Below are 26,777 nucleotides of genomic sequence, written 5' to 3'. Positions count from 1 at the left end.
GTATCCCTTTTCTTTGGTTCTTTCGGTAAAGTCACGTAGAATGAGAATAAAATAATAAATTGAATTTTGATTTAAAGCTTTCGTGACTGCAGTAATTCATATTCTTAGTTTTTTCGGTAAAGTCACGTTGAAGAGAAACAACAAAATAACAAAATATTTTTATTGTTTTATATATATTTTGTTATTTTGTTGTTTCTCTTCAACGTGACTTTACCGAAAAAACTAAGAATATAATAAATTGACTTTACCGAAAGAACCAAAGAAGATGAATCCTTGCAGTCACGAAAGCTTTAAATCGAAAAATGTATCCCATTTAAAGTAGGGGTTTGCACTTAATTTGGCAAAAATTCCAGCTATGAGAAAAATAAATAATGGTTTGGATGCCATGTGACAAATCTTTCTCTCCAGCAGTAACATTTCTGCCCACTACTGTTTGAACCAGAGGTTACTTGCAGAAATCTCGTGATAAGGGTGCCACTGCAATGCGAAATCTCTGAAATTTCTTGATGAGACACCATCGCACTGTCGTAGGGGATGGGGGGGGGGGATAGACGAAAACAAATCCCAAAAACAAGGGTGTTGCATGTATTTTAAACTTCTTTTGCACCGTATGTAGCCAAGTCATGTTAATTGCATACCTGTGAAGCCATATGGTTTACCCGTATTCTTGTACAGGGAAATTGAGTTTAATTTTTACAATGTTTCGGTTTTTCCCTTGCGATGGGACTTTGTAGGATGAACATTGATATTTATAAGGGCACGGGGTGACCAATAAGGTCTGAATTAGTCTGTAATGAGGTAGGCACTGATAAGGGTTTGACAGATATGTAATCGGAGCTGTTCCACCATGTATGCGTGGCGAGCCGTGGCCCACTGCCTGGGGCCCGCCGGAGCTAACACGGGTCCAGCGTGCGCCCAGGTACCTCGGCGTGACGCAGTTCTCCCCGACGCATGCCCGCAAGGCGTTCCCCTGCTTCGACGAGCCGCTCTACAAGGCCACATTCACGCTGAGCCTGCACCACGCGGAGGCGATGCTGGCGCTCTCCAACATGCCGCTCGCCAGCCAGGAGCGGGCGCCCGAGCCCGGCTGGGTGGTGGACCACTTCGAGCGCAGCCCGCCCATGTCCACCTACTTCTTCGCCTGGGCCCTCTGCGACTTCGAGTACAGAGAGGGCATCACCCGCAACGGCATCAAGGTGGGTGGGAGGCGCCGTGATATGCTGGTGAAGCGTTCGCTGCTCCATCGTCCGTTTTGCCTCGGATGCACCAGTGGGGCGGTGGCGCAGCTGTTAGCACGCCGCGTTGTGAACCCACGGTCTTACAATTGATTCCTGCCTACAGTTCGTATCGGTAATGTCTTCAGCTTCTTGCTTTGTCCTTTATCAGTACTCCACTCCGTAGTTAATTATGTTCATCTGTCATCCCAGTGCCAAGCCCTCGTTTATATGGCTGAGTAGGCCTGGGTTAGAGCCCAGGAACGGTTCACTTGATGCTGCTGTTATTAGTGAGTGTGAACTAAAAGTAGGTCTGCAATATTTCTGCAATGCACTACAAGCCATCACCACCACGCCACAACTGCCAACAACAACATCAGCCGCCATTCTCTACTTAGTGGCGGTGACATCACCACAGACCTTGTGCAAGCCTAGGTGCACAGACAAACACATACACAGTCCAGCATCAAAATCTCATAATCCTCGCCTCAATCAAGGCCGAGTGTCTCCCCTGTTCAAGGGAACATGATTTGACAAATCTGGCTGCCGCCTCATGAAGCTAGTTGTAATTACTGGCGAAATGTCGTACTCAGATTGTAAATGTTGTGGCTTGGTTCTTCAACACATCGGTGTGCTGTACTAGTAACGAATTGGCACGTTCTGTTTACGTGACAAAACCTTACTAATTGGCTGTGTCGGGTGGTGGCGGGTTTAATGACGCATTTATATTTACGCGATCAAACAGAAAAAGTAGCTGTATTATGGATGATATTGATCGCTAAAGCCTCCTTAGTGTTAAACGAACATGAGAGCAATGCTCATTCGTTTTTGGTGGTGAGTCAGTTGTGGGAATTCCAAAAAATTGTTGGCAGGCCTCACGTCATGCGTACTACTAACAATTTAGCCATCCCACAGTGTTACTGATTTTATGCACTGACTGACATTTAAACTCCCAGCCTCGCCGACCGCGAGACTACAGCTCAAACCAGAGCCGTCTGACCATTTAATGAACAAACGTGCATGCTGCACGAGTGGGAAGTCCATTGAGATTCAGAATCACATGCCAATGATGCTCACCACATCGAGTGTTTTCAGACGCGCTTCTGCGGCCTTCTGGAACGCTCTTCCTTCCGAGATTACGAAGCCACCGGAGCTACAGTGAGGAAAAAAGTATTTGATCTCCTGCTGATTTTGTACGTTTGCCCACTGACAAAGAAATGATCAGTCTATAATTTTAATGGTAGATTTATTTGAACAGTGAGAGACAGAATAACAACAAAATAATCCAGAAAAACTCATGTCAAAAATGTTATAAATTTATTTGCATTTTAAAGAGGGAAATAAGTATTTGACCCCTCTGCAAAACATGACTTAGTACTTGGTGGTAAAACGCTTGTTGGCAATCACAGAGGTCAGACGTTTCTTGTAGTTGGCCACCAGGTTTGCACACATCTCAGGAGGGATTTTGCCCCACTCCTCTTTGCAGATCTTCTCCAATTCATTAAGGTTTCGAGGCTGACGTTTGGCAACTCGAACCTTCAGCTCCCTCCAGATTTTCTATGGGATCAAGGTCTGGAGACTGGCTAGGCCACTCCAGGACCTTAATGTGCTTCTTCTTGAGCCACTCCTTTGTTGCCTTGGCCGTGTGTTTTGGGTCATTGTCATGCTGGAATACCCATCCACGACCCATTTTCAATGCCCTGGCTGAGGGAAGGAGGTTCTCACCCAAGATTTGACGGAACATGGCCCCGTCCATCATCCCTTTGATGCGGTGAAGTTGTCCTGTCCCCTTAGCAGAAAAACACCCCCAAAGCATAATGTTTCCACCTCCATGTTTGACGGTGGGGATGGTCTTATTGGGGTCATAGGCAGCATTCCTACTTCTCCAAACACGGCGAGTTGAGTTGATGCCAAAGAGCTCCATGTTGGTCTTATCTGACCACAACACTTTCACCCAGTTGTCCTCTGAATCATTCAGATGTTCATTGGCAAACTTCAGACGGGCATATATATGTGCTTTCTTGAGCAGGGGGACCTTGCGGGCGCTGCAGGATTTCAGTCCTTCACGGCGTAGTGTGTTACCAATTGTTTTCTTGGTGACTATGGTCCCAGCTGCCTTGAGATCATTGACAAGATCCTCCCGTGTAGTTCTGGGCTGATTCCTCACCGTTCTCATGATCATTGCAACTCCACGAGGTGAGATCTTGCATGGAGCCCCAGGCCGAAGGAGATTGACAGTTCTTTTGTGTTTCTTCCATTTTCAAATAATCGCACCAACTGTTGTCATCTTCTCACCAAGCTGCTTGGCAGTGGTCTTGTAGCCCATTCCAGCCTTGTGTAGGTCTACAATCTTGTCCCTGACATCCTTGGAGAGCTCTTTGGTCTTGGCCATGGTGGAGAGTTTGGAATCTGATTGATTGTTTGCTTCTGTGGAGTGTGCTCCTAATCTCAGCTCGTTACCTGTATAAAAGACAACTGGGAGCCAGAAATCTTTCTGTTTGAGAGGGGGTCAAATTCTTATTTCCCTCATTAAAACGCAAATCAATTTATAACATTTTTGACATGCGTTTTTCTGGATTTTTTTTATTGTTATTCTCTCTCACTGTTCAAATAAATCTACCATTAACATAGACTGATCATTTCTTTGTCAGTGGGCAAACGTACAAAATCAGCAGGGGATCAAATACTTTTTTTCCCTCACTGTATGCACGTGAAAATCTAGATTGAAAACTAATTTCTTTAGAACTGCTCTTTGTGTTTAGTTTTTGTCCTTCCCCTTAATCTCTGAAAAGCACGGTTGGCTACGTACGGTGCGAAATAAGTTAAACGTATATACATACAAGGCATTGTGTGATTATGAAATGAGACTCCCTTCAAGAATTGGACTATTTTAAATGGCAGGGTATATGAGCAGCCAAATTATGTGAATATCGGGTCAAAGGTTAAATTATTTTCATAATTGTGATCTCCTTCCCATACATCACATTCCATAAGCTTTCAAATGGCTCCTCATTTCTTGAAATTGGTTGAGGTCTCAAAGGAGTTCTCCAGACGTACATACAGACTAGCCGCTTACTACGTAGATTGTATTGTGGTGGTGCATACCTGTAAACCAGTATTGTCAGTGGATCACATGGGGATAGAGCCATCGTATGCATGAGACACTTTCATGGCAATGAACTGACTTTAAGATGCAGTCCAGCAAGTAGGCTTTTGACTGTCTAAATTTGTCGAGCAGAGTTTGACCATTCTCAATTTAAACATTTAATAAACATAGACACTCCGCTTGTCTACTCCCATGGACCTTATGAGATATGCTCCACATGCACTCATTCTCATGCCATTGTATGATGTGTAATCTATGCTATATAAAGCATATGCTGCTCTATCAAAAGTAGTTTAGTTTATTTGTCCACTCGTGAAGACTGAACGACTGAATGTGGAGGTTTAAAATACAGAATTCTCCACAATGCTTTCGATAAATGTGTAATCAACGAATGAAAAATGTAATCAATATTACATTACAGCCCATGAATTAACAATGCCCAATGTCTGTATTATAAATAGAATATTGTTAAGCATTTTAAGAGAGCCCCAGACCCGTGATTAATCACAGGCCTACTTTCCAATTTATTAAAACAAATCCTAAACCAGTCCACATGTTTTCGTGTTGTGTATAATTGTATTTTTTTCTGCCACCATGGCAGTTTTTCTTGGAAGCTTTTGACTATGGTGGCATCGGTGGGGGGGGGGGGGGGGATGCAATAATCATTTGAGCAGCCTACACGAATGTTTACAACGACGAAAAGTATCGTTGGGTGGGGGGGTCTCGTAAACCCTGCGGTAACAACAGCAATAATATTTCCCATAAAGCCGCCATTCCCATATACACACATGGCTCTCCCTCTACCCATTACTCTGCAGATGGTGGCTAGAGATCAGATTAGATGCTGGGGGGGGGGGGGGGGGTCATAGGCACACACAGCGCCGCAGTGTGATTCGCGTGTCATCTGTTTGTATAATTAGACCACAGTTGAAATGCGTTTTCTTTTTGAGCTTACGAAAGTTGTGCACAGACATCCGGACGAATGGAGCTGTTTGGGAGTCGCTCATTACACACGCCAGGTGGTGCAATGGCAAAGTGCCTGAGGCACAATTTATAGTCCGCGGGGGATCATGAGTTCATATCACAGATAAGGCTTAACCCTGTGCATGTTTTCCTTCCAGAGCTGATAAAATGAGTACTCGTTTTGGGTGATTATTAATACAGTTATACGCCAATGTACGTCTCTCCCCCTTTTACGTCATCTCGAAAATGCATCGTCACTTTATGATTAACACCACTGCGTTATTTGCGTCGCCTCAACCCCACACTTACGTCGCTGACGGCATCATGCGTCCTCTCTCGTTGTGCTGTCGCCTCTCAGCCTTCGCCTCCACCACCCACGACGACCCTGCCAGTCGCTTCGACTCACGTCGTTTCGATATTCGTCCTCGCACCTCTCAGGAACGCATCCCCCGACTTAAACTGGGGTATCGCTGCATTACGATGTGTGTCCAGGAGCGCCTCACCAAATCTCGCGTGTTTTTCAAGAGGGTCCTGACAAGTTTTTTGAATGAGGGGGGCCAATAGTTGCTGTGTATAATTAATTCGCGGGGAACATTTCACATTGGGCAAATCGGATTAGTCGATCGGCAATTTTAGTGTGGTCGGGTAGAGTATGTGTACCTGCACCCCTTCCAAGTCATCTGACCAGCGTGGAAGAGTAGGCCAGATGCCATCTCGAGGTGTTCTCGAGAGCAGTGCCTCTCAACATTTTTTTGGCTACTGTACCCACCCCTGGTTGAATTTTGTTTCAACCGAGTCGCCCCTTGACCTGACCCAACATGGTTCCGAGAAAATAAATGTATGAATAATGAACATCAATATTTAACCATTTGTCCGCTTTGTGAAGTATCCCAACTTAGCGAGTAGCTGCAGGCGAATAAAAAATAAAAATGCAACGCACGCCAGTGGCGTCACTAGGGTTGGTGTCACCCAGTGCGGTACCTTATGGTGTCACCCCCATGGACCTCCTCCCGTAGCAGACCGTACAGAATCCTTAGTAATGTGTTTTGTACCACTGTTACTCGTAAATCGTAATTCCCGTACATCACTGAATGTAATGGCAATAGTAGTGACGTAAACAACTAGCGAAATTAAAATTACACCTTTAAATTACAATATCATACGTACAGCCTAAATGTAATAACTTTTACATAGTTTCACGTGGTTAAAGTGAAAATTCGGTAACAAAACAATATAATTCGAAGTAAAAAAACGTTAGAACTTTTAAGAACTACATTAAAATCGGATGTATATTTGGAAGACAGTAATGTTTTTAAAGATAACAAAAAAGACTAAAATAAAAAAAAGTGAATTTAAGATTTAAGTTATATTTGTAAACATGTATCAAGAAACATAGCATTTCCCCCCACTACATGTTTTAAATGGTCAATTTCTCTAGTTATCAAAGAGTTAGAAAATCAACAATTGTTCTACATGTAAGTTTATTATCAATTGTTATCATAAAATAATATGTGATATAGTTGTAAATTTATTCAATGTTATATTTCTTAGATTATATGAATACTAACAACAAAATTGTTTCGTAAAATCTTTAGAGATTGAATTGCAACATTATTAGTTACATTATTAGTAACGGAGCGGAAGCCTTTTTAGATTTTTCTCCTTCTTTTCCTTTAATTACTACTTCATTCTCCAAAAAGTTATTGATATAGGTTCACAAAGTCTACCACAATATTGTAGCTAAAACACCAGAAAATTTGACAAAATCAGCGACTATCAAAACGCCAGCTGCATATTTAATGTGGCGCTGCACTCTAATGTTGTAAACAAAAACGTGTTAAAACGGAGGCGTTGGAAAGCTGAAATTTAGCATAAAATTGACTATTTAAAATTGACTATTTAAAATTGAATATTTAGCGTCTAACTAAAACTGCAGATGTTCAGAATATTATATTGAAATTCTCTTTTTATTTAAAGCTTTCGTGATTGTTTCCCTTCTACGTGACTTTACCGAAAGAACCAAGAATATGAAATTCTCTTATAATTATCATATATTAAAAGTAATTATAACTATAACACAATAATTGAAACTTTGTAGTAGAATGAAGCAAAATGGAGAGTACAATTATAACAATCACATATTCATATTCTTGGTGCTTTCGGTAAAGTCACATAGAAGGGAAACAATACCACAGCAAGAACATTTGAAAAAAGTGGCACTTTTTATTAACGTTAGCACCACGGAGAGCGATTTGGCAGTTATTCAGATGGACGAGTCCATCTATGTTCGGAAAAGAGGAGGGGGGAGACGAAAATAATGGATGCGGTCTGAAAGCCACCGTAAGCGTGAACAATCAATTAAGACCCTCTGCAAGCCATCTGGCTACCATGAGAGATTCGTTCATGAGGCTATCCACAAATACAAACACAGAGACAATTTCAACCGAGAAGATGGATTCTGGCTTAGTAATCATTGGAAGGATTTGATAAACCATTTCTTTTATATTTTTATTATTTTATTGTTTCCCTTCTACGTGACTTTACCGAAAGAACCAAGAATATGAATCCCTGCAGTCACGAAAGCTTTAAATCAAAATCACATAGACATTCCACAGAATTAAAAGCCCTGGTAGAATCATTAAAATCAAAATGTTGAAGAACTAAATTATAGCTTCTGCATTCTCTGATGGAGAAGCAAAATGCTCCTTTATGGAATAAATAAGAGGTGACCTTAGTAAATTTAAATAATCAAATAGTTAATAATGAAAATAAATCCAAATTAGTGTCGTTATAACAATTCTATTTAGTTAAGCAGAACGTGTTGTTTATATTTAAAGTTGCGCATTTTGATGTAACGTCACATTTATCAACCTCCCCCAATCCTCGTCACACATCGTCACAAAGAGTTTTAGCCTTGTAGGTATATTGATACAGTACATGTAAGCTGGGCTTACGAAACATTTTTTGGTTGTTTTAACTAACTACAGGGATATGTTTATGACAAATAATACATTTCTGCTGAAACACTCAACAAAAATGTGATAGACAGTCATTTTGGTTTTACCCCCTCTGATGGTGTCACCCGGTGCGGTCCCCACCCCCCTAGTGACGCCACTGACGTCACGCTCTGCATGCGTGACGTCATGTGTTCGCGCTCGCTGGTTACTCTTGGACGCCACGTTGTTTACTCATGGAAACCAGCGTAGTTTACTCTTGGAAAAAACCAGCGTTGTTTACTCTGGGAAACCACGTGGTTTACTCATGGAAACCAGCGTTGTTTACTCTGGGAAACCACGTGGTTTACTCATGGAAACCACATTGTTTACTCATGGAAACCACGTTGTTTACTCTTGGAAACCAGCGTTGTTTACTCTTGGAAACCACGTGGTTTACTCATGGAAACCACGTGGTTTACTCATGGAAACCACATTGTTTACTCATGGAAACCACGTTGTTTACTCTTGGAAACCAGCGTTGTTTACTCTTGGAAACCACGTGGTTTACTCATGGAAACCACGTTGTTTACTCTTGGAAACCACGTTGTTTACTCATGGAAACCACGTTGTTTACTCATGGAAACCACGTTGTTTACTCATGGAAACCACGTGGTTTACTCTTGGAAACCACGTTGTTTACTCTTAGAAACCACGTGGTTTACTCATGGAAACCACGTGGTTTACTCATGGAAACCACGTGGTTTACTCATGGAAACCACGTGGTTTACTTTTGGAAACCAGCGTTGTTTACTCATGGAAACCACGTGGTTTACTCTTGGAAACCACGTTGTTTACTCTTAGAAACCACGTGGTTTACTCATGGAAACCACGTGGTTTACTCATGGAAACCACGTGGTTTACTCTTGGAAACCAGCGTTGTTTACTCTTGGAAACCAGCGTTGTTTACTCTTGGAAACCAGCGTTTCTTACTCTTGGAAACCACGTTGTTTACTCTTAGAAACCACGTGGTTTACTCTTGGAAACCACGTTGTTTACTCTTGGAAACCAGCGTTGTTTACTCATGGAAACCACGTTGTTTACTCTTGGAAACCAGCGTTGTTTACTCATGGAAACCACGTGGTTTACTCATGGGAACCACGTTGTTTACTCTTGGAAACCAGCGTTGTTTACTCTTGGAAACCAGCGTTGTTTACTCATGGAAACCACGTGGTTTACTCTGGGAAACCAGCGTTGTTTACTCTTGGAAACCACGTTGTTTACTCTTGGAAACCAGCGTTGTTTACTCTTGGAAACCAGCGTTGTTTACTCATGGAAACCACGTGGTTTACTCTGGGAAACCAGCGTTGTTTACTCATGGAAACCACGTTGTTTACTCATGGAAACCAGCGTTGTTTACTCATGGAAACCAGCGTTGTTTACTCATGGAAAGCAGCGTTGTTTACTCTTGGAAACCAGCGTTTCTTACTCTTGGAAACCACGTTGTTTACTCTTAGAAACCACGTGGTTTACTCTTGGAAACCACGTTGTTTACTCTTGGAAACCAGCGTTGTTTACTCATGGAAACCACGTTGTTTACTCTTGGAAACCAGCGTTGTTTACTCATGGAAACCACGTGGTTTACTCATGGAAACCACGTTGTTTACTCTTGGAAACCAGCGTTGTTTACTCTTGGAAACCAGCGTTGTTTACTCATGGAAACCACGTGGTTTACTCTGGGAAACCAGCGTTGTTTACTCTTGGAAACCACGTTGTTTACTCTTGGAAACCAGCGTTGTTTACTCTTGGAAACCAGCGTTGTTTACTCATGGAAACCACGTTGTTTACTCATGGAAAGCAGCGTTGTTTACTCATGGAAACCAGCGTTATTTACTCTTGGAAACCAGCGTTGTTTACTCATGGAAACCAGCGTTGTTTACTCATGGAAACCAGCGTTGTTTACTCATGGAAAGCAGCGTTGTTTACTCTTGGAAACCACGTTGTTTACTCATGGAAACCAGCGTTGTTTACTCATGGAAAAAAGCGTTGTTTACTCATGGAAACCAGCGTTGTTTACTCTTGGAAACCAGCGTTGTTTACTCATGGAAACCACGTTGTTTACTCATGGAAACCACGTGGTTTACTCTTGGAAACCAGAGTTGTTTACTCTTGGAAACCACGTGGTTTACTCATGGAAACCAGCGTTGTTTACTCATGGAAACCAGCGTTGTTTACTCATGGAAACCAGCGTGGTTTACTCTTGGAAACCACGTTGTTTACTCTTGGAAACCACGTTGTTTACTCTTGGAAACCACGTGGTTTACTCTTGGAAACCACATTGTTTACTCATGGAAACCAGCGTGGTTTACTCTTGGAAACCAGCGTTGTTTACTCTTGGAAACCACATTGTTTACTCTTGGAAACCACGTTGTTTACTCATGGAAACCACGTGGTTTACTCTTGGAAACCACGTTGTTTACTCTTGGAAACCACGTTGTTTACTCATGGAAACCACGTGGTTTACTCTTGGAAACCACGTGGTTTACTCTTGGAAACCACGTTGTTTACTCTTGGAAACCACGTTGTTTACTCATGGAAACCACGTGGTTTACTCTTGGAAACCACATTGTTTACTCATGGAAACCACGTTGTTTACTCTTGGAAACCACGTGGTTTACTCTTGGAAACCACGTTGTTTACTCTTGGAAACCAGCGTTGTTTTCTCATGGAAACCACGTTGTTTACTCATGGAAACCACGTTGTTTACTCTTGGAAACCACGTGGTTTACTCTTGGAAACCAGCGTTGTTACTCATGGAAACCACGTTGTTTACTCTTGGAAACCACGTTGTTTACTCTTGGAAACCACGTTGTTTACTCTTGGAAACCAGCGTTGTTTACTCATGGAAACCACGTTGTTTACTCATGGAAACCACGTTGTTTACTCTTGGAAACCAGCGTTGTTTACTCTTGGAAACCAGCGTTGTTTACTCATGGAAACCAGCGTTGTTTACTCTTGGAAACCAGCGTTGTTTACTCTTGGAAACCAGCGTTGTTTACTCATGGAAACCGCGTTGTTTACTCTTGGAAAGCAGCGTTGTTTACCCTTGGAAACCACGTGGTTTACTCTTGGAAACCAGCGTTGTTTACTCATGGAAACCACGTGGTTTTACTCTTGGAAACCAGCGTTGTTTACTCTTGGAAACCACGTTGTTTACTCTTGGAAACCAGCGTTGTTTACGATCAATGCGTTTAGAAAGGTCTTTAATATAATTCTAGGTTACCACATGGACTGAAATTGTATTGTTGTTTTATATTGACAGATGCATACATTATTATTCACCAGTGCCTCTCACCTATGTTATAATTTCACACAATTTTATAAATCACCTCACGTGTATTCCCCAGGACATTGCCACATATCCCCAGGGGTCCGTGCACTCCCGGGTTGAGAGGCACTGCTCTAGAGCCCCTCCAGTGGTGAGAGGCCTTTCCCGCTATGCGTGGCCTGAACAAGCAATGTCAGGACTGCACATCTGTGGATAGTCAGCACAGAGGTGCAGCACCAATGGATAGTGCCTGTCAGAGAAATTAAATTCTCACCATTGGCTCAGGGACATCAATGGAGATGAACTAGGGTTGCCAACCCTTACCGGGAATTGGCATTGATCTCCCGGCGCCTATTGAAAGCAATCCGGGAGATTTTAAAAGAAAATATTTGAAGAAAATAAAAACAAGTTAAACATCTCCCGGGTTAGCTTCAGTCAAACTTGGCAACCCGAACATGAACATGGCTGAATGTTGAATGTCTGTGTGAGTATGGGAACACTTTGGCTGTTGACTAACATTATACACCTACATACGCCAAATGTTTTGTCAATCCACTGCTGGATAGGTCCTCCACACACAGTGTGGGTCCTAGATGTAATTTGATGATACATTACCATCCTAGGAAGTGTGGGGTGTGAAGGCGCGGGAGCATAGACAGGGATTCATCGGAGTACAGTGCAACAATGCATTTTGCTGCATTGCCCACAACATAGCACTGAGCTCTAACACCAGTAATATGGAGTGGTCATGCATCAAAGCACTCTCCTGTCTCGCCCTGCATAGCTTCTGACGCCTGACGAGATCGGCTGCATGCTGGCTTGTTTGGTCATGCTAACATGTTACATATTACATGTGATTATACAGTACCACGTTTACATATTTACATCGACTATCGGTGCACCAAGGGAAAGATTTCCCTTTCAAAAACGCACGCTATTTGATTTATTTTGCCCACAAACACTATTTAATTTCACGTGGGAAATACGTCTCCGCTTGGGGGTTGTCCTTGTGAAAATGTTTACAACGGAATTGTAGAGCGAAATGCATAATATTCGAGGCACACCCCCTCAAAAACTAATTACACATGCAGTACATTGTAAGCGTGCGCACGTGAAGGCGATCTTATCTTGTAAAAAAAGATACATATTTCTAAAATCGCACTTTGTCCCATAAAATAGGATCTACCTGTTTCCACCGCTATCTTGATCCGACAAAAGTCCTTATCATATGTATGCAAATAATGATCGCATTGAATGTATAAATCAGGAGGTGTGCATTCTATTACATTCTGCTCTCTCTCTGTCTATGTAAATGACTCGTGTTATACAGAGCAACAACCCCAGATAGGAAAATGAGAATCGTGCCAGATATGCTGGATTGTCGCGGGCATGAGGAATGGCAGTAATTTCAACGGAACATTTATAGAAAGTTCGGTGAAAGATTGAGCCCGAATGCGAGAAGCCGTTTGCGTATTCAGGTGAGCTGAATTTAGGAGTCAATTTCAATGAGAGTAGAATAGTGAAATCGGGGGTGGGGGGCAGGGGGTGAGTATATAATTAACACTTTCACTTAAGTGGCACAATGCGATCGTGTAAGAACAATTAGAAGTGTTGCGTTGTTTGGGCGCCGTCGAATAAATGGATCTTCGGGACGATGGAGATGGCAGCGGTGATGGCCTTTGCAGGAAATACATTTCGCGACACTCTCTCTGCCAGATGTCGAGACACATTCTAAACGAGTCGGACACCGCCGAGTGCAATACCTCGGTGTCCTCGAAGCAAGTTAGAGCCATGATTACAAAGATCAATTTATTTCTCGTGTCCCACACTGAAAGCAGGCGAGAGCCAAATGACATTCATCATCTCTTTTGCAAGTAGACTAAGAGTAGGTTACTCGCAACAACAACAAAAAAAACCTCCCTTGCTGATCCACTCTGAAAGTAAAATTCCCCAATGCTTGTATGCTGCTTTGAGGCTATCTCATAGCCACAGGTTTATTTGTAGCCTCACGAGCACGTGAACGTCACTGGGAGGCCTAGTTCCTAATTGGGGGTATGCTCTCATTTGTCAACGCTTGTTTCTGATTGTTCTCCATAATTTCAGTTTTTTGTTAAATGCTCATTATTTTTCTTCATACTCAATTTAAATGCACAATGCACACGGCGATATCAAAAGCTGAGATTACTTCAGACGCCCGTTAATCCGTTGCTATATTATGAGGTAATCCTTGCTAAGAGCGATGCACTTTTTAATTGAACGTTGACCCTGTGTTCTAGCACCATTCCGTCTCTGTCAGTACGCGCTGTTTGATCAGCTCTCATAAATCCCTGCACAAATGAGCGGGTGCGCCGGAGGCAATGAACCTTCGACGGTGGGCTTGGTGCCGGGTTCACCCACTGCTAGACCATCGTCCAGCTGGCAAGCTCACGACAGTTGTGGTCAGTTGTGTCCACGAATCGACCGACGCACGGAGACAGCGGCGTGGGGTGAAGATGCCGCATTGCGCCCCGTTCAGATGCGCTGATCCTGCTACGGCCCTCTGCAGAGCGCTCTTCCTTCCGATATTCGGAAGCCCCTGGAGCTGTGTAGATTGCAAACTCATTTCTTTAGAACTGTTTTTTTGTTTGTTTTCCACTTGTCGTTCCCCCCCTCCCCCGCCGCACCTCCGATTGGCACGGTTGGCTACGTACGGCGTGAAAGAAGTCCCGCATGCATACGTAGACCACCCAGCTGCCAAGCTCACGACAGTTGTGCTCAGTTCGGCTTTTGTTCAGTTAATGAAGAGTGCAAGGGCACCGGCAAACGGTGCGGTGGTTGAGAATGTGGGAACACAGAGGTCGCCGCTCCGATCTCCCGGTGCGGCAGTTGAAGCAACGGTGCCGGTTTCTGAAATCCCTCCCTACCCCACCGCCACCTCTGTCCACCCATCAGCACGAATCAGGCTGTCACTGGAACCAGCACACCACAACTCCCAACAACAACAACAGCCGCCATTCGCTGCTTAGTGGCGGTGACATCACCACAGACCTTGTGCCAGCCTAGGTGCACATACAAACACATACACAGTCCAGCATCAAAATCTCATAATCCTCGCCTCAATCAAGGCCGAGTGTCTCCCCTGTTCAAGGGAACATGATTTGACAAATCTGGCTGTCACCTGATGAAGCTAGTTGTAATTACTGGAGAAACGTCGTACTCAGATTGTAAATGTTGTGGCTTGGCTCTCCAATACACCGGTGTGCTGTACTAGTGACAAATTGGCACGTTCTGTTTCCGTGACAACCCTTACTAGTTGGCTGTGTCGGGTGGTGGTGGGTTTTAACGACACATATATTTACGCGATCTAACCCAAAACACCTCTATTATGGAGCATAAATGTGTTCCACTGAAGGTAGTTGTTGATCGGCGGGACGCGTTTGGTAGGGTAAAGTGTGGGTTCTGCCACCTCTTCCGAGATACACGGCCGGCATGGAAGAATGGGCCAAGTACCAACCTCTTCCAAGTTTCGTTTTAAAGCTTTCGTGACTGCAGGGATTCATATTCTTGGTTCTTTCGGTAAAGTCACGTAGAAGGTACAAAAAAAAACTATAAATATTTTATTATTTCCCTTCTACGTGACTTTACCGAAAGAACCAAGAATACTCTTCCAAGTTGTCTGCTCATTGTGGAAGGGCAGACCAAATGCCTTCACAAGGGGCCCTCAAGAGCTCCCTCCAGTGAAGGCCTTTCACCTTTTTACCTTTTGAAAATCAGCTCTTGCTCAGTCGGTTCGTGCATTGTGCAATGAACCTGGTTTACCTGAGTTGGATTCCTGGCCACAGTTAACATCAGTCACGAGTTACATATTAAACCAATTCGAGGTTCCCCTTCACCAATCTGCACTGAGCAGTGCGTGTGAAATATGATCAAATAGCGACAATGACTCACACAGTGCAAGGAGGCATTCATCCAACCGTGCATGGGCTGTTAAGGCTATGTGGGGGATTTTTGTCCTTTGCATAATGTGTCTGGGGTACGGTAGCGCAGTGGCTTGCACACTATGCGACGATCATGGCTACTTGAGTTTGATTCCTGCTCACGGCCAAAATGAGTGTTGGTTGCAGCATGTGTTAACATCGGCACTGGGGCGACCTGCTGGCCACAACACCCGCTCGTGCCCCTTTGCAGGCACGAAAGCTTCAAATCTAGAAAGCTTCAAATCTCGAATTTGCAGGGTGCTCACTCGCAGCCCTTGCCCCAAACGGTCTGCGTGCCTACATGGGAGATCTTTGTCTTTGTTGGTTAGGTACGACTGTACGCACGTCCGGAAGCCGTGAGACGTGGCTCCGCCGACTCGGCCCTCAACATCACCCTGCAACTGCTGGACTTCTACCACGACTTCTTCAATCTCAGCTACTCCCTGCCCAAGCTGGGTGAGCAGAGCGAGCCAGTGTCCACGCCCCTGTCTCCGCCACGCACGCAGCTATTGGCCCGTTGCTGTGGGAGTGGAGAACTTCTCCCTCGTTACTGCTGGTGCTGCTGCTCTCAGTCTCCGACTTTCCACTGCAGGGCAAAGGCTGCCCTCAATTTTGTTGCTTTCTGTACGTTCCTTGGTTGTTTCTTGTACAGCAGTGGCCTCCAAATAATTTGATGTTTCTTTTTCTCTTGCAATCTCTTCCGCTGTCTACGCTGTATGTATTGTTGTCTCTCATATTGATGTATCCGTTAATTTAGTTAATCTATCGTCAGTTAGCATTCCCACTTGCTGAAGGCCAAATAGGGCTTTCAAATCCATTTAGTTTAGTTTAGTTTATTTATTTTGGTATAGCCCTGTGAGCCATTCGGCTCTTGAATCGGGTGCAACCACAACAAACAAAAAAACACGAACAAGAAAAACATCATAAAGTGACAATGTGACCGTGCAAACAGAAAAGCCATGAAAAAAACAGCAAAATATTCCTGAAAAAAGCACCGTACACCAACGCTGTGTGCAAAAAATCCCAGTGGGATGCAAGTCAAACAACAACCACAAGAAAACTTAGATTAAGGCCATCAGTCTAACTCCGTACTACAACATAACAAACATGTCCAAACCGAAAAACGTTTTTGAAATCACCAAAAAATAAGCCATTTGACGGGTCATAGACTAGCACACACCTTAATTGCTTCTCTCACTCAGAGGCCCTTCCAGCGACTGAGAGCTATGACGTCAGACACTCAGTGTTGCCATCTAGTACCTGATTAGTGGGGTAAAGATGCTTGCAGTGATGGATACATATTTTTTTGGGCCATATGAAATCTCGAATACAGCCCACAGGCTGTAGGTTCTGCACCCCTGGTCTTGGCTAACAGTCAGAAGGTCGGGAGTTCAAATTCCAGGAGGTGGTTGCCTCAGCCCTTAAATCATCTTTGTTTGATCAAATGAGTCGTGCTTTTGGTAGGTCGCCACGGTGGCGAGATGTTAACTACCCCACTTGGTATGCAGGAGGTTGTGGATTCGATTGTGACCCCGACGTCCGTATATCTGAAGGTTGCATGTTCTCCTCGTGCTCGTGTGGATTTTTCTTCAGGTCCTTCGGGTTTTCCCTCCACATTTAGAATCAACGTGCGTGTTCAAGTATTTGTCTGCTATAAATTTCCACGTGATAAGCGACTTCGTTGAGCTGTCATTGACAGCCAGGTCTCTTCTGAGAAAGAGCTACATAGCTCAGTGGGGCCTTACCTGGTAAAATAAAAAAATAGTTTAATAGCAAAACAAATAAGAGTTGGATGGGTCAACAGTGATCATGTTAAGGAAAGGAGAGATTGGGCCTCCACCATGGGAATGTATTTCCATCACTGACTCAAGACTGCCAACATATATCAGGGCAATTTGACTGTTCATTCGTGTTGGGAGATGCTTAGAATTTACCTTCATTCATGCGGTAAATTATCTACTTCGAGCATTGTCTTGCATATTTTATCTGAATCCATTAAAACATGTCTCGCAAAATGAGAACAATATAATATTGATAAATAATGCTACGAAATGTTTTTTATTATTTACCCTGAAATGCCTCACTTGGCATATTTGGTCAATGCCATAAATGATTAGTATTTTTCACTGGTTGTAGATTCAATTACTTTTCCACTAATATTTCTGAATAAAAAAAATAAAATCAACATAGCTTGCTCAGGTGTATTTTATGAACAATTATTGGATAAACGCATGTTAGCAAAGAACTGTAAAATATACTGCTTTGAGATGCACAGAAGGAAGTACTATTATTATTTTTAGATCAGCAAACATGTTGCGAACATAACCGTATCGTTAACCCCACATTCTCGTATGCTTTTCTCCAGGAACCCCAATTTCATCTCTCTTATAGGAATAGGTTTTACCCTTTTAACTGGCACAAAAACTGACACCTTTATTCAAGGCATCATGTTTGCAAAAACCACAACACAAGCAGTCAGAATGCAAACAAAAAAGACAACTCTGATAATATGCACTGTCCTTGAATTTGATTGGTCCACACCCGAGACAGCTTTTCTTAGAGCCTAGTCTCCATTGGTGTTGGACCAGAAGACGCCAAAAGGCGTACAACTCAAAAACAGCGCACCATCAGAGTATTGAGGGCTCGGGGTGAGCATTTACATTATGAGACCTCCTTTGCCAGAAACAAGATATAGGAATAGGTTTTACCCTTTTAACTGGCACAATGAACAATGGGCGGAATTGAGTGGAATCTTGATAAAGGCACACCTTTTACTCGAGCACAGTTCTGATACAAGCAATGCATTCTTTATGCTACGCTGGTGGGGAGGATGGCAAAAGGGGCGGCATCTGACACAAATGCACCATTTCTGATATAAGCACAGCTTGCCTCATTCGCAAGTGGTGTGCTTATATCCAGCCTTTACCATATCCCAAGCAGGACTCTCCCAAAAGAGAATCGTGTCACTCTGTTGGGGCTGTTTTTGGGAGATAAAGGTCTGGGATGGTGGAGAATCACACGAATAAAAGCAACATGCTCTCTCCGCAAAGGCAGCGAAAACAAAACAAACACAAAAACACCTCCTGGCCGCGAATTGCAATTATGAGCCGGCTTTTGATGGGTCATCCTGCGCGTGCCGAGCGATAGCGGTTGCTGGTCGGCACGTGCGTTTGTAATCACCATGCCGGAATGGTGTGTTCTGGGGCCAATTTCGGGCAATTTCAGGACAGGTTGCTTGCAGCCCGCTCCGCCAAATGGCTCCGACTTGTCACCGAAGCCCCCCTCGTCATTGTCAGACACGCTTAGTCCACCGACTTATCTAAACATTCGCGGCGTTTTCCACTCGACGCTAAGTGCCCCTACCCCGCCTTGTAACCCCCTCCCGTGGAAATCAATCACTCAGCCAATTGCCAGGAATCCGCAGTGTGCCGTGAGCTCTGCTACTCGGGGACTATTTTGCATGCGCGCGCCCGTCCGTGCGGTTCCTCGATCAGTGGTTATAAAAAAAAAGTGGGGGGGGGGGCACTCTTTGGCCATCGCGGTGTTTGGTGAATGTTGTTACTGGGTAAGGTTAAAACTGGACAGGCCTTGGGCTGGCGTTCAATGTGGGGAGTCGCTTTTGGAGGGACGCCTTTGTCCAGCTGAATGATGATGATGATGCAGTAGCTGATGATGATGGTGTTTTGTTACGGCCTCAAATTCAGTATCGTTTTAGCTGCGGTTGCCCACTCCCTGCCCCTTGCTCGAGTGCCGACACGACATGCTCCTTATCTCTGCTGACTGACTCCCATCTGTGCAACCTGTTCAATAAGTGCGTAGAGCCCTCCCTGCTTTTGTTGGTTCCCCCGTGATGTCCATTTTTTTTCTTATGCAGCTGTATTTAGATGTTGGAGAAATCCCAAATTGCAGTGCTGGATTAAGTTCGTGCGGGCCTGTAGCATATGTTATAAAGGGGCCCCTAATTTTTTTTAAAAAATATTAAAAAACAAATGTTTAACTTACACAGTAAAGTGATTGTATTTTTTTCATTTGCTATACAAATAGATAATACGACAAATCGCTAACCTTTAACACTCAGTCGTTCATAAAAGTTCAAGGCAGTATAGTACTATAGTAATATAGCAAGTGCAGAATCACTGAACAGAAATTGATAGCTTGAAAGCATTTAGCGCGAGGCCCTTGAAAGTGCAGGGCCCGTAGCATACATAGATACTTTTGCGACTAGGATAATCCTGGCACTGCCAATTTGTATGTACAGTGAGGGAAAAAAAGTATTTGATCCCCTGCTGATTTTGTACGTTTGCCCACTGACAGAGAAATGATCAGTCTATAATTTTAATGGTAGGTTTATTTGAACAGTGAGAGACAGAATAACAACAAAAAATCCAGAAAAAACTCATGTCAAAAATGTTATAAATTGATTTGCATTTTAATGAGGGAAATAAGTAGTTGACCCCTCTGCAAAACATGACTTAGTACTTGGTGACAAAACCCTCTTTGGCAATCACAGAGGTCAGACGTTTCTTGTAGTTGGCCACCAGGTTTGCACACATCTCAGGAGGGATTTTGTCCCACTCCTCTTTGCAGATCTTCTCCAAGTCATTAAGGTTTCGAGGCTGACGTTTGGCAACTCGAACCTTCAGCTCCCTCCACAGATTTTATATGGGATTAAGGTCTGGAGACTGGCTAGGCCACTCCAGGTCTGGAGACTGGCTAGGCCACTCCAGGATCTTAATGTGCTTCTTCTTGAGCCACTCCTTTGTTGCCTTGGCCATGTGTTTTTTTGGTCATTGTCATGCTGGAATACCCATCCACGACCCATTTTCAATGCCCTGGCTGAGGGAAGGAGGTTCTCACCCAAGATTTGACGGTACATGGCCCCGTCCATCGTCCTTTTGATGCGGTGAAGTTGTTCTGTTTCCTTAGCAGAAAAACACCGCCAAAGCATGTTTCCACCTCCATATTTGACGGTGGGGATGGTGTTCTTGGGGTCATAGGCAGCATTCCTCCTCCTCAGAACACAGCGAGTTGAGTTGATGCCAAAGAGCTCCATTTTGGTCTCATCTGACCACAACACTTTCACCCAGTTGTCCTCTGAATCATTCAGATGTTCATTGGCAAACTTCAGTCGGGCATGTATATGTGCTTTCTTGAGCAGGGGGACCTTGCGGGCGCTGCAGGATTTCAGTCCTTCACGGCGTAGTGTGTTACCAATTGTTTTCTTGGTGACTATGGTCCCGGCTGCCTTGAGATAATTGACAAGATCCTCCCGTGTAGTTCTGGGCTGATTCCTCACCGTTCTCATGATCATTGCAACTCCACGAGGTGAGATTTTGCATGGAGCCCCTGGCCGAGGGAGATTTACAGTTCTTTTGTGTTTCTTCCATTTGCAAATAATCACACTAACTGTTGTCACCTTCTCACCAAGCTGCTTGGCAATGGTCTTGTAGCCCATTCCAGTGTTGTGTAGGCCTACAATCTTGTCCCTGACATCCTTGGAGAGCTTTTTGGTTTTGGCCATGGTGGAGAGTTTGGAATCTGATTTATTGATTGCTTCTGTGGACAGGTGTGTTTTATACAGGTAACAAGCTGAGATTAGGAGAACTCCCTTTAAGAGTGTGCTCCTAATCTCAGCTCGTTACCTGTATAAAAGACACCTGGGATCCAGAAATCTTTCTGATTGAGAGGGGGTCAAATACTTATTTCCCTCATTAAAATGCATATCAATTGATAACATTTTTGACATGCGTTTTTCTGGATTTTCTTGTTGTTATTCTGCCTCTCACTGTTCAAATAAACCTAACATTAAAATTATAGACTGATCATTTCTTTGTCAGTGGGGAAACGTACAAAATCAGCAGGGGATCAAATACTTTTTTCCCTCACTGTATCGTACCTTCAAACATATATCAAGAAAACCACAATGTAATAACATTAATAATCATTCATTTATCAAAAAAGTTTGATTGACTTTCAAGATACTTGTTCAGGAGGTATCCTGCACGTTTGGCCAGTAATAAAGTTTTTTTTGGGTTAGATCGCGTAAATATAAACGTGCCTTTAAACTCGCCACCACCCGACACAGCCAATCAGTAAGGTTCGTCACGTAAACGAAATGTGCCAATTAGTTACTACTTCAGCACAGCGGTGTGTTGGAGAGTAAATCCACAACATTTACAATCGGAGTTCGGTGGTGGCGGGTTTAACGACGCATTTATATTTACTTGATCTAGCCCCTCAAAAAAACCTTCATTATGGATGCTATTGGTCGCGAAAGGCCTATGGGTCAAACTGGGTTTACATTCGTTTGATGTGAACGGGATCGCGGCGAGTATTTCCACAATCCCAACCCAATTCGAGTGCGACGTTCCAAGTACGATCTTTAGTATGCACAATATTGGTCGAGAAAGCCTAACACGTCTTACACTGCGTTTTTTTTACCAAATTAGTCATTTTCTTTATGGGAACGGAACCAGAGTAGCCAGAGGGAGAGAAAAGAACACAATGTAGGCAAGTGAGATACCGGTCAAACACCTACTTTCTGTACTGCTTTATGCTGCCCACCTCATTAGCTCTACAACTACTTAGGTTTACTCGGCATAAAATGCAACAGTTGAATGGCATTCAAAGTATCTTCCTACGGGATATTGCATTATTAATAAAAAAAAATAATACTTGTACACATACTATGAGTCGGAAATGAAACCGTAAATACTTTTAGTTTGCTGGCCGTTTGTATTTGTCAAACCTGGTGTTTATATTCTGGGGGTGGGGGGGGGTTGAATTCACCTTTAGGTGATATCTGTAAAAGCATTAACCTCGTGCCATTGAGGCACAGTGTGTGGTTAAGGGTCATGGCTATGCATTACAGGTCAACAAATATGTCTGGAGCAAAGGCGAGTGTGTTTAATTGTGAACTAAACGCTTGAGAGGTTAATGGATTTTAACAGTGGCACGTGTGATTAATCTTCGTTGGAACACCCATTGCATTTATCAATGATCTTTTACGTGTTCTGCTAGAAGGATTAAGATTTTAAAATGTGGCATGGTGGTCCAGTGGTTAGTGCACTCCTTCACCACCCTCGCTGACCAGTGTGGTGAAGTATGGTAAGAAAAAAAACACATTCCCACCACAGCATGCAGAGATATCTATCCAGAAGTGGATTGTCAATGAGCTGTAAATTACTCGCATACTTCTGCTGATGAATAACCATTTATTAATAAATCTGCTCTCCTCTTAACATTGTGAAATTTCATATTTAGACCAATTTTTTTATCTTACAAATGTACGGCAGCATTTAAACATCTTGCACAAGTCCGATTCACTCATTGGCAAATTACTTAGAATATGAACGATATGTTGTGTTAAGCACAGCAGTAGCTGTAATATAAGGATATTTTAAGATTATTTTAGAAGGCAAAGCAGAAACCTTGAGATGCAATTTTATTAATAAGCAGTCATTCCCAGTGAGATTAAACCTTCAGCGACGCCTCGGTTAACGCGCAGAAACGCCAAGGCACACATGGCAGAATAACTGTGATTATATTTTCCAACACTTTAAATAGAGGTTTCCACAAATGAAACCCATCAATGTGCCATGCTGTTATCTTTCAAGTGGTATGCTCTTTGATCTCACAACAGTGGGGGAACAAGAATATTCAAACTGCTTGGGTTATTCATGAGGCATTCTTGATTATTATCATCTGACATGCAAGTCGTGCCAATGCATGCTTAGATTTGGAAAATAATGGTTGCAGCAAAACAACCTCTTTTCCTAAAGTGATACAGCAATGCATCTCATTTGGACTTCGCAAGATTGTTTGGACCGTTCTATTTAATTTAACTTCGCTATGTCCACGTGGAGATGCGCTACGCGCGTTTACAATGAACATTCGTATATTTTATACATCTCCCTTCGAACGTAACGCAACACAGAGAGGACATTTTCATGCTCCATGCAACACAACCGTGCAGGGCGAAACGCCGCCGTTTCACCTTTGAAAAAACGTTCGCAACAAAAACTGACAGACGCAGACGTAGCCCGTCGCAAATCAAACGTTGTTTTGCATCGCTAAATGCAGGTTGGCTATTTGCACGGCGCGATCAGTTGGAAGGACTGCTCGTTAAACAAGCTTCTTGACCGCGCGGTGTAAGTGTCTGGATGGATTCTCCGTTGCAGATATTTTGCGTGTTTTGGGCAGAAGGCAATTCACTCTTGCGGTGATCTGCGTTTGGTATGGGGGGTGGAATTTGCGTTGTGTGGCTGCCTCGTGTGGCTCCTTATTTGGCCAGTTGCATACTGGGATTTACTGGATAAGCTGCATGGCTTTGAGGTTTTTTTTGTGTGGAAGGTAATTGTTTAACTGTTATTTATAAATATACATGTGTACATGCTTGAATAAGAATTCTAAATGTGAACTGGAAGGGTTGCTTTTTCCTTCTCCTTGGCTCAGCTTGTCACTAACAATTAATTACCATAAGTAATGTACTGCATTATTTATATACAATTGACACAACAATAAAACAACTGTTATGACACCATTGCTTATTCTCGAAGAGAAAATAATGGGCTGTGTAATGTGTGCCAGGAAACAGAGAGAGAACTTCGGAAATCTCTCAAACTCCCTTTTGACCCGGCCACTAATTTGGCAATTGCAACTTACGTTTGCAATGCATTGCTTGGAAATATTAAACAAAATGACCCCAAAATTAGTTTTGCATTATGAACGATAAAATAACGAATGGGAATTAAATGTTAATTAAATACTACAACAACAACAACATATCCTATGTTTTTTTCTTTAGAAACCTTTGCTAGGCCATGTGATATACAGTAGCGGCTGAGAAAAAGGTGCATTTTTTCTAAAAATGTGAAGTATTTGCTAACGTGGCAGTGGCCCCTTGTCTAGAGATTAACAAAAAACGTGTTCCGTGTAAAATAAAAATAAAAATCGCGACCGTAAAAAAAAACCCCTTGCTCAGTTAACATTCAGAGCAATTTGCCGGCAGCTGACGCTACTTGTTTTCCAATCATGTCAGCATTTAGTAGCGATAATAGCTGACTCATTACAGAGTGTGCTCAAAACTTTTAATAGTGTCAGGAAAAAAATGAAAATACGATAATATCGCTTGACGGTCAGTAAAATTGTAAATGTATATTTCCCCTTCATAATTCAGGAGGCGCAGGGCGGTGTGAAGTTTGACGATCCGTTTAAAGCTTGGTGCCAGAGCACACGGCAACCAATACGTTTTTCTTGAATTCCCACGGAGCCACACGCACTGCTGACTTCGAGTTACGGCACAGATGGCGTGCGGGGTTCTGATGCTCTCTGATGCCCTTAATGCCTGATTTAAGACAAGCAACCTCGATTTGGTACAACCGGCACGCTTCTTCGTCACAGTAAGTTATCTGCGTTTATTTGTTTTTTTCCTGTAGACCAAGGATGCTTTTATTGTACGTTTTAATAAATGTAGTAAATGTCTAGGAAACGTTAGGCATTCGTTATGTTATTGCTTTGATGAGTCAGTAAAATGCGCAGGAAATGTACACGAATAAGTGAGCCTTGTAGTTGCTCCAGCGGTCCAGAATGGTTTAAAGCCACAATTTGTATTTGCTCCAGCGGTCCAGAATGGTTTAAAGCCACAATTACGTATGAGGCTGGGTGCCCAAAATAAAATTATTCGTCAACGGCAGTAGCCACACATCGCTTACTGCTGGACGAAGACCTCTAGGCGACCACTGACATCCCTCCTTGTGAAGCCACAGTCCTTGTCACCCGTGCGACATGAACGGATCTCATCGCTGCATCTCCATGCTCGTCATCCTCTCGAGTTCACGATCTCTTTCGGGCGCCGCGATTCCCTTCCCGTGATGTCTCCTGCCTAAGCTTGCCTGATTTTTACTTAACGGGCAAAATTAACGTCTCGTTTGTGCCATTCATTGTGGCCTTCTTCCTGTCCATCAGTACCATTCCACCATCTATTTGTCCACGCATCTTTGTGCGCTTGTGAGAAATCGCTTTGCCATTTTCCATGTTTCTGATACATATGTAATGTCTTGCATCGTGCACCGATTGAAAAATTGGTTTCCTGTTTATCATGTCCACGTGTGCTTATTTCCAAAAGCACTCCCCCCTGCTCTGTTCACCTCTTCAGTTAAATCATTTTGGATCTCGATCTGCCTGCAATAATTGCCCTAGGTATACAAATGCTGCATTCTGCTGTGTTTTTCAGTTTTGCCCTTCCATTAATTATTTTTCATTTGCACAGACATGGAATGCCTCAATAGTGGAATGATCCCTCAACAATTATCCTGTTCAAACGGGGACACAACACCGACTCGAATAATTACAGATCCATTAGCCTCCCATCATTTGCTCATACATTGTCGGGAAGGTCTTGGGGGAATGGAATAATCGACGTTTTAGAGGCCAACTAACCATGTTGGCAATGTGGATTTAAACAAGGTTTGTTTCTGCCATTGACAACATGCATACTGTAATTCAGACCCATGCCTAAGAGGTCGAACGTACCATCATCCATTATGCTTGTTTTTACAAGCTAAGGAAATGCATTTGATTCAGTTGACACCAAAGCAGGCTTTGCAGACTCTCACAAACCAAGGCCTTAAATATAATTAGAAATCAATACCATGTACAATGAAAGAACCACTTACAGCAGTAGCATAGCACGAAGAGGAAAGCAACGAGCAAATCAAAAGGGGAGCCAAACATAGAATGACACTATATTCTTGGTTCTTTCGGTAAAGTCACGTAGAAGGGAAACAATAAAATAATAAAAATATTAAACAATAAAATTCTCACGATGTTTCGACTGCAACACAAGCAATCATCATCAGGTGTGAAAAGCACAGCAACATTTTTTATTGTTTCCCTTCTACGTGACTTTGCCGAAAGAACCAAGAATATGAATCCCTGCAGTCACGAAAGCTTTAATTACAATTTATAGAATGACACTGTTACCAAAGTTATTCACAGTAACATGAATAGGAATATATCTTTCAACAAATACATTGGATAAAGAAAGGCATAAACCGCTGCGGTGTTACCAGGCTAGAAATATGTGTGTTTGCAGTTTTTGGTAATCAGGCTGAGACCATCAATTTGCTTTCCGTGACAATTGTGTTAATTTGTGGATGGATCTGCCTGGATTGAAACGAGGAATTCAGCAGGGCGGGCTCATCGCTCTGACATAGTCAGCACCCCCCGCCTCGAGTCCCCAGCTCACGTTGTTGCCTGTAACATTTCCTTTGCTCA

At 43.1% G+C, this 26,777-nt stretch overlaps 1 protein-coding gene across 5 annotated transcripts in view; it reads left to right on the top strand.

Moving 5' to 3' along the window:
* The window catches only part of TRHDE (thyrotropin releasing hormone degrading enzyme), a 238,351-nt gene that overhangs the window by 29,121 nt on the left and 182,453 nt on the right, over positions 1 to 26,777 (top strand). For all 5 annotated transcript variants that reach the window (XM_032959912.2, XM_032959913.2, XM_032959914.2 and 2 more), the window contains 2 exons: positions 920 to 1,196; positions 15,830 to 15,956. In XM_032959912.2, coding sequence (XP_032815803.1) covers positions 920 to 1,196; positions 15,830 to 15,956 — 404 coding nt within the window. The remainder of the gene's footprint in view (positions 1 to 919; positions 1,197 to 15,829; positions 15,957 to 26,777) is intronic.

Source organism: Petromyzon marinus, chromosome 24, assembly GCF_048934315.1.
Source record: "Petromyzon marinus isolate PM22_M1 ecotype Great Lakes invasive population chromosome 24, UKy_Petmar_22M1.pri1.0, whole genome shotgun sequence".
Lineage (NCBI taxonomy): Eukaryota > Metazoa > Chordata > Hyperoartia > Petromyzontiformes > Petromyzontidae > Petromyzon > Petromyzon marinus.
Note: the sequence above shows the minus strand (reverse complement) of the source record. Positions and strands in the feature narration are given on the sequence as shown.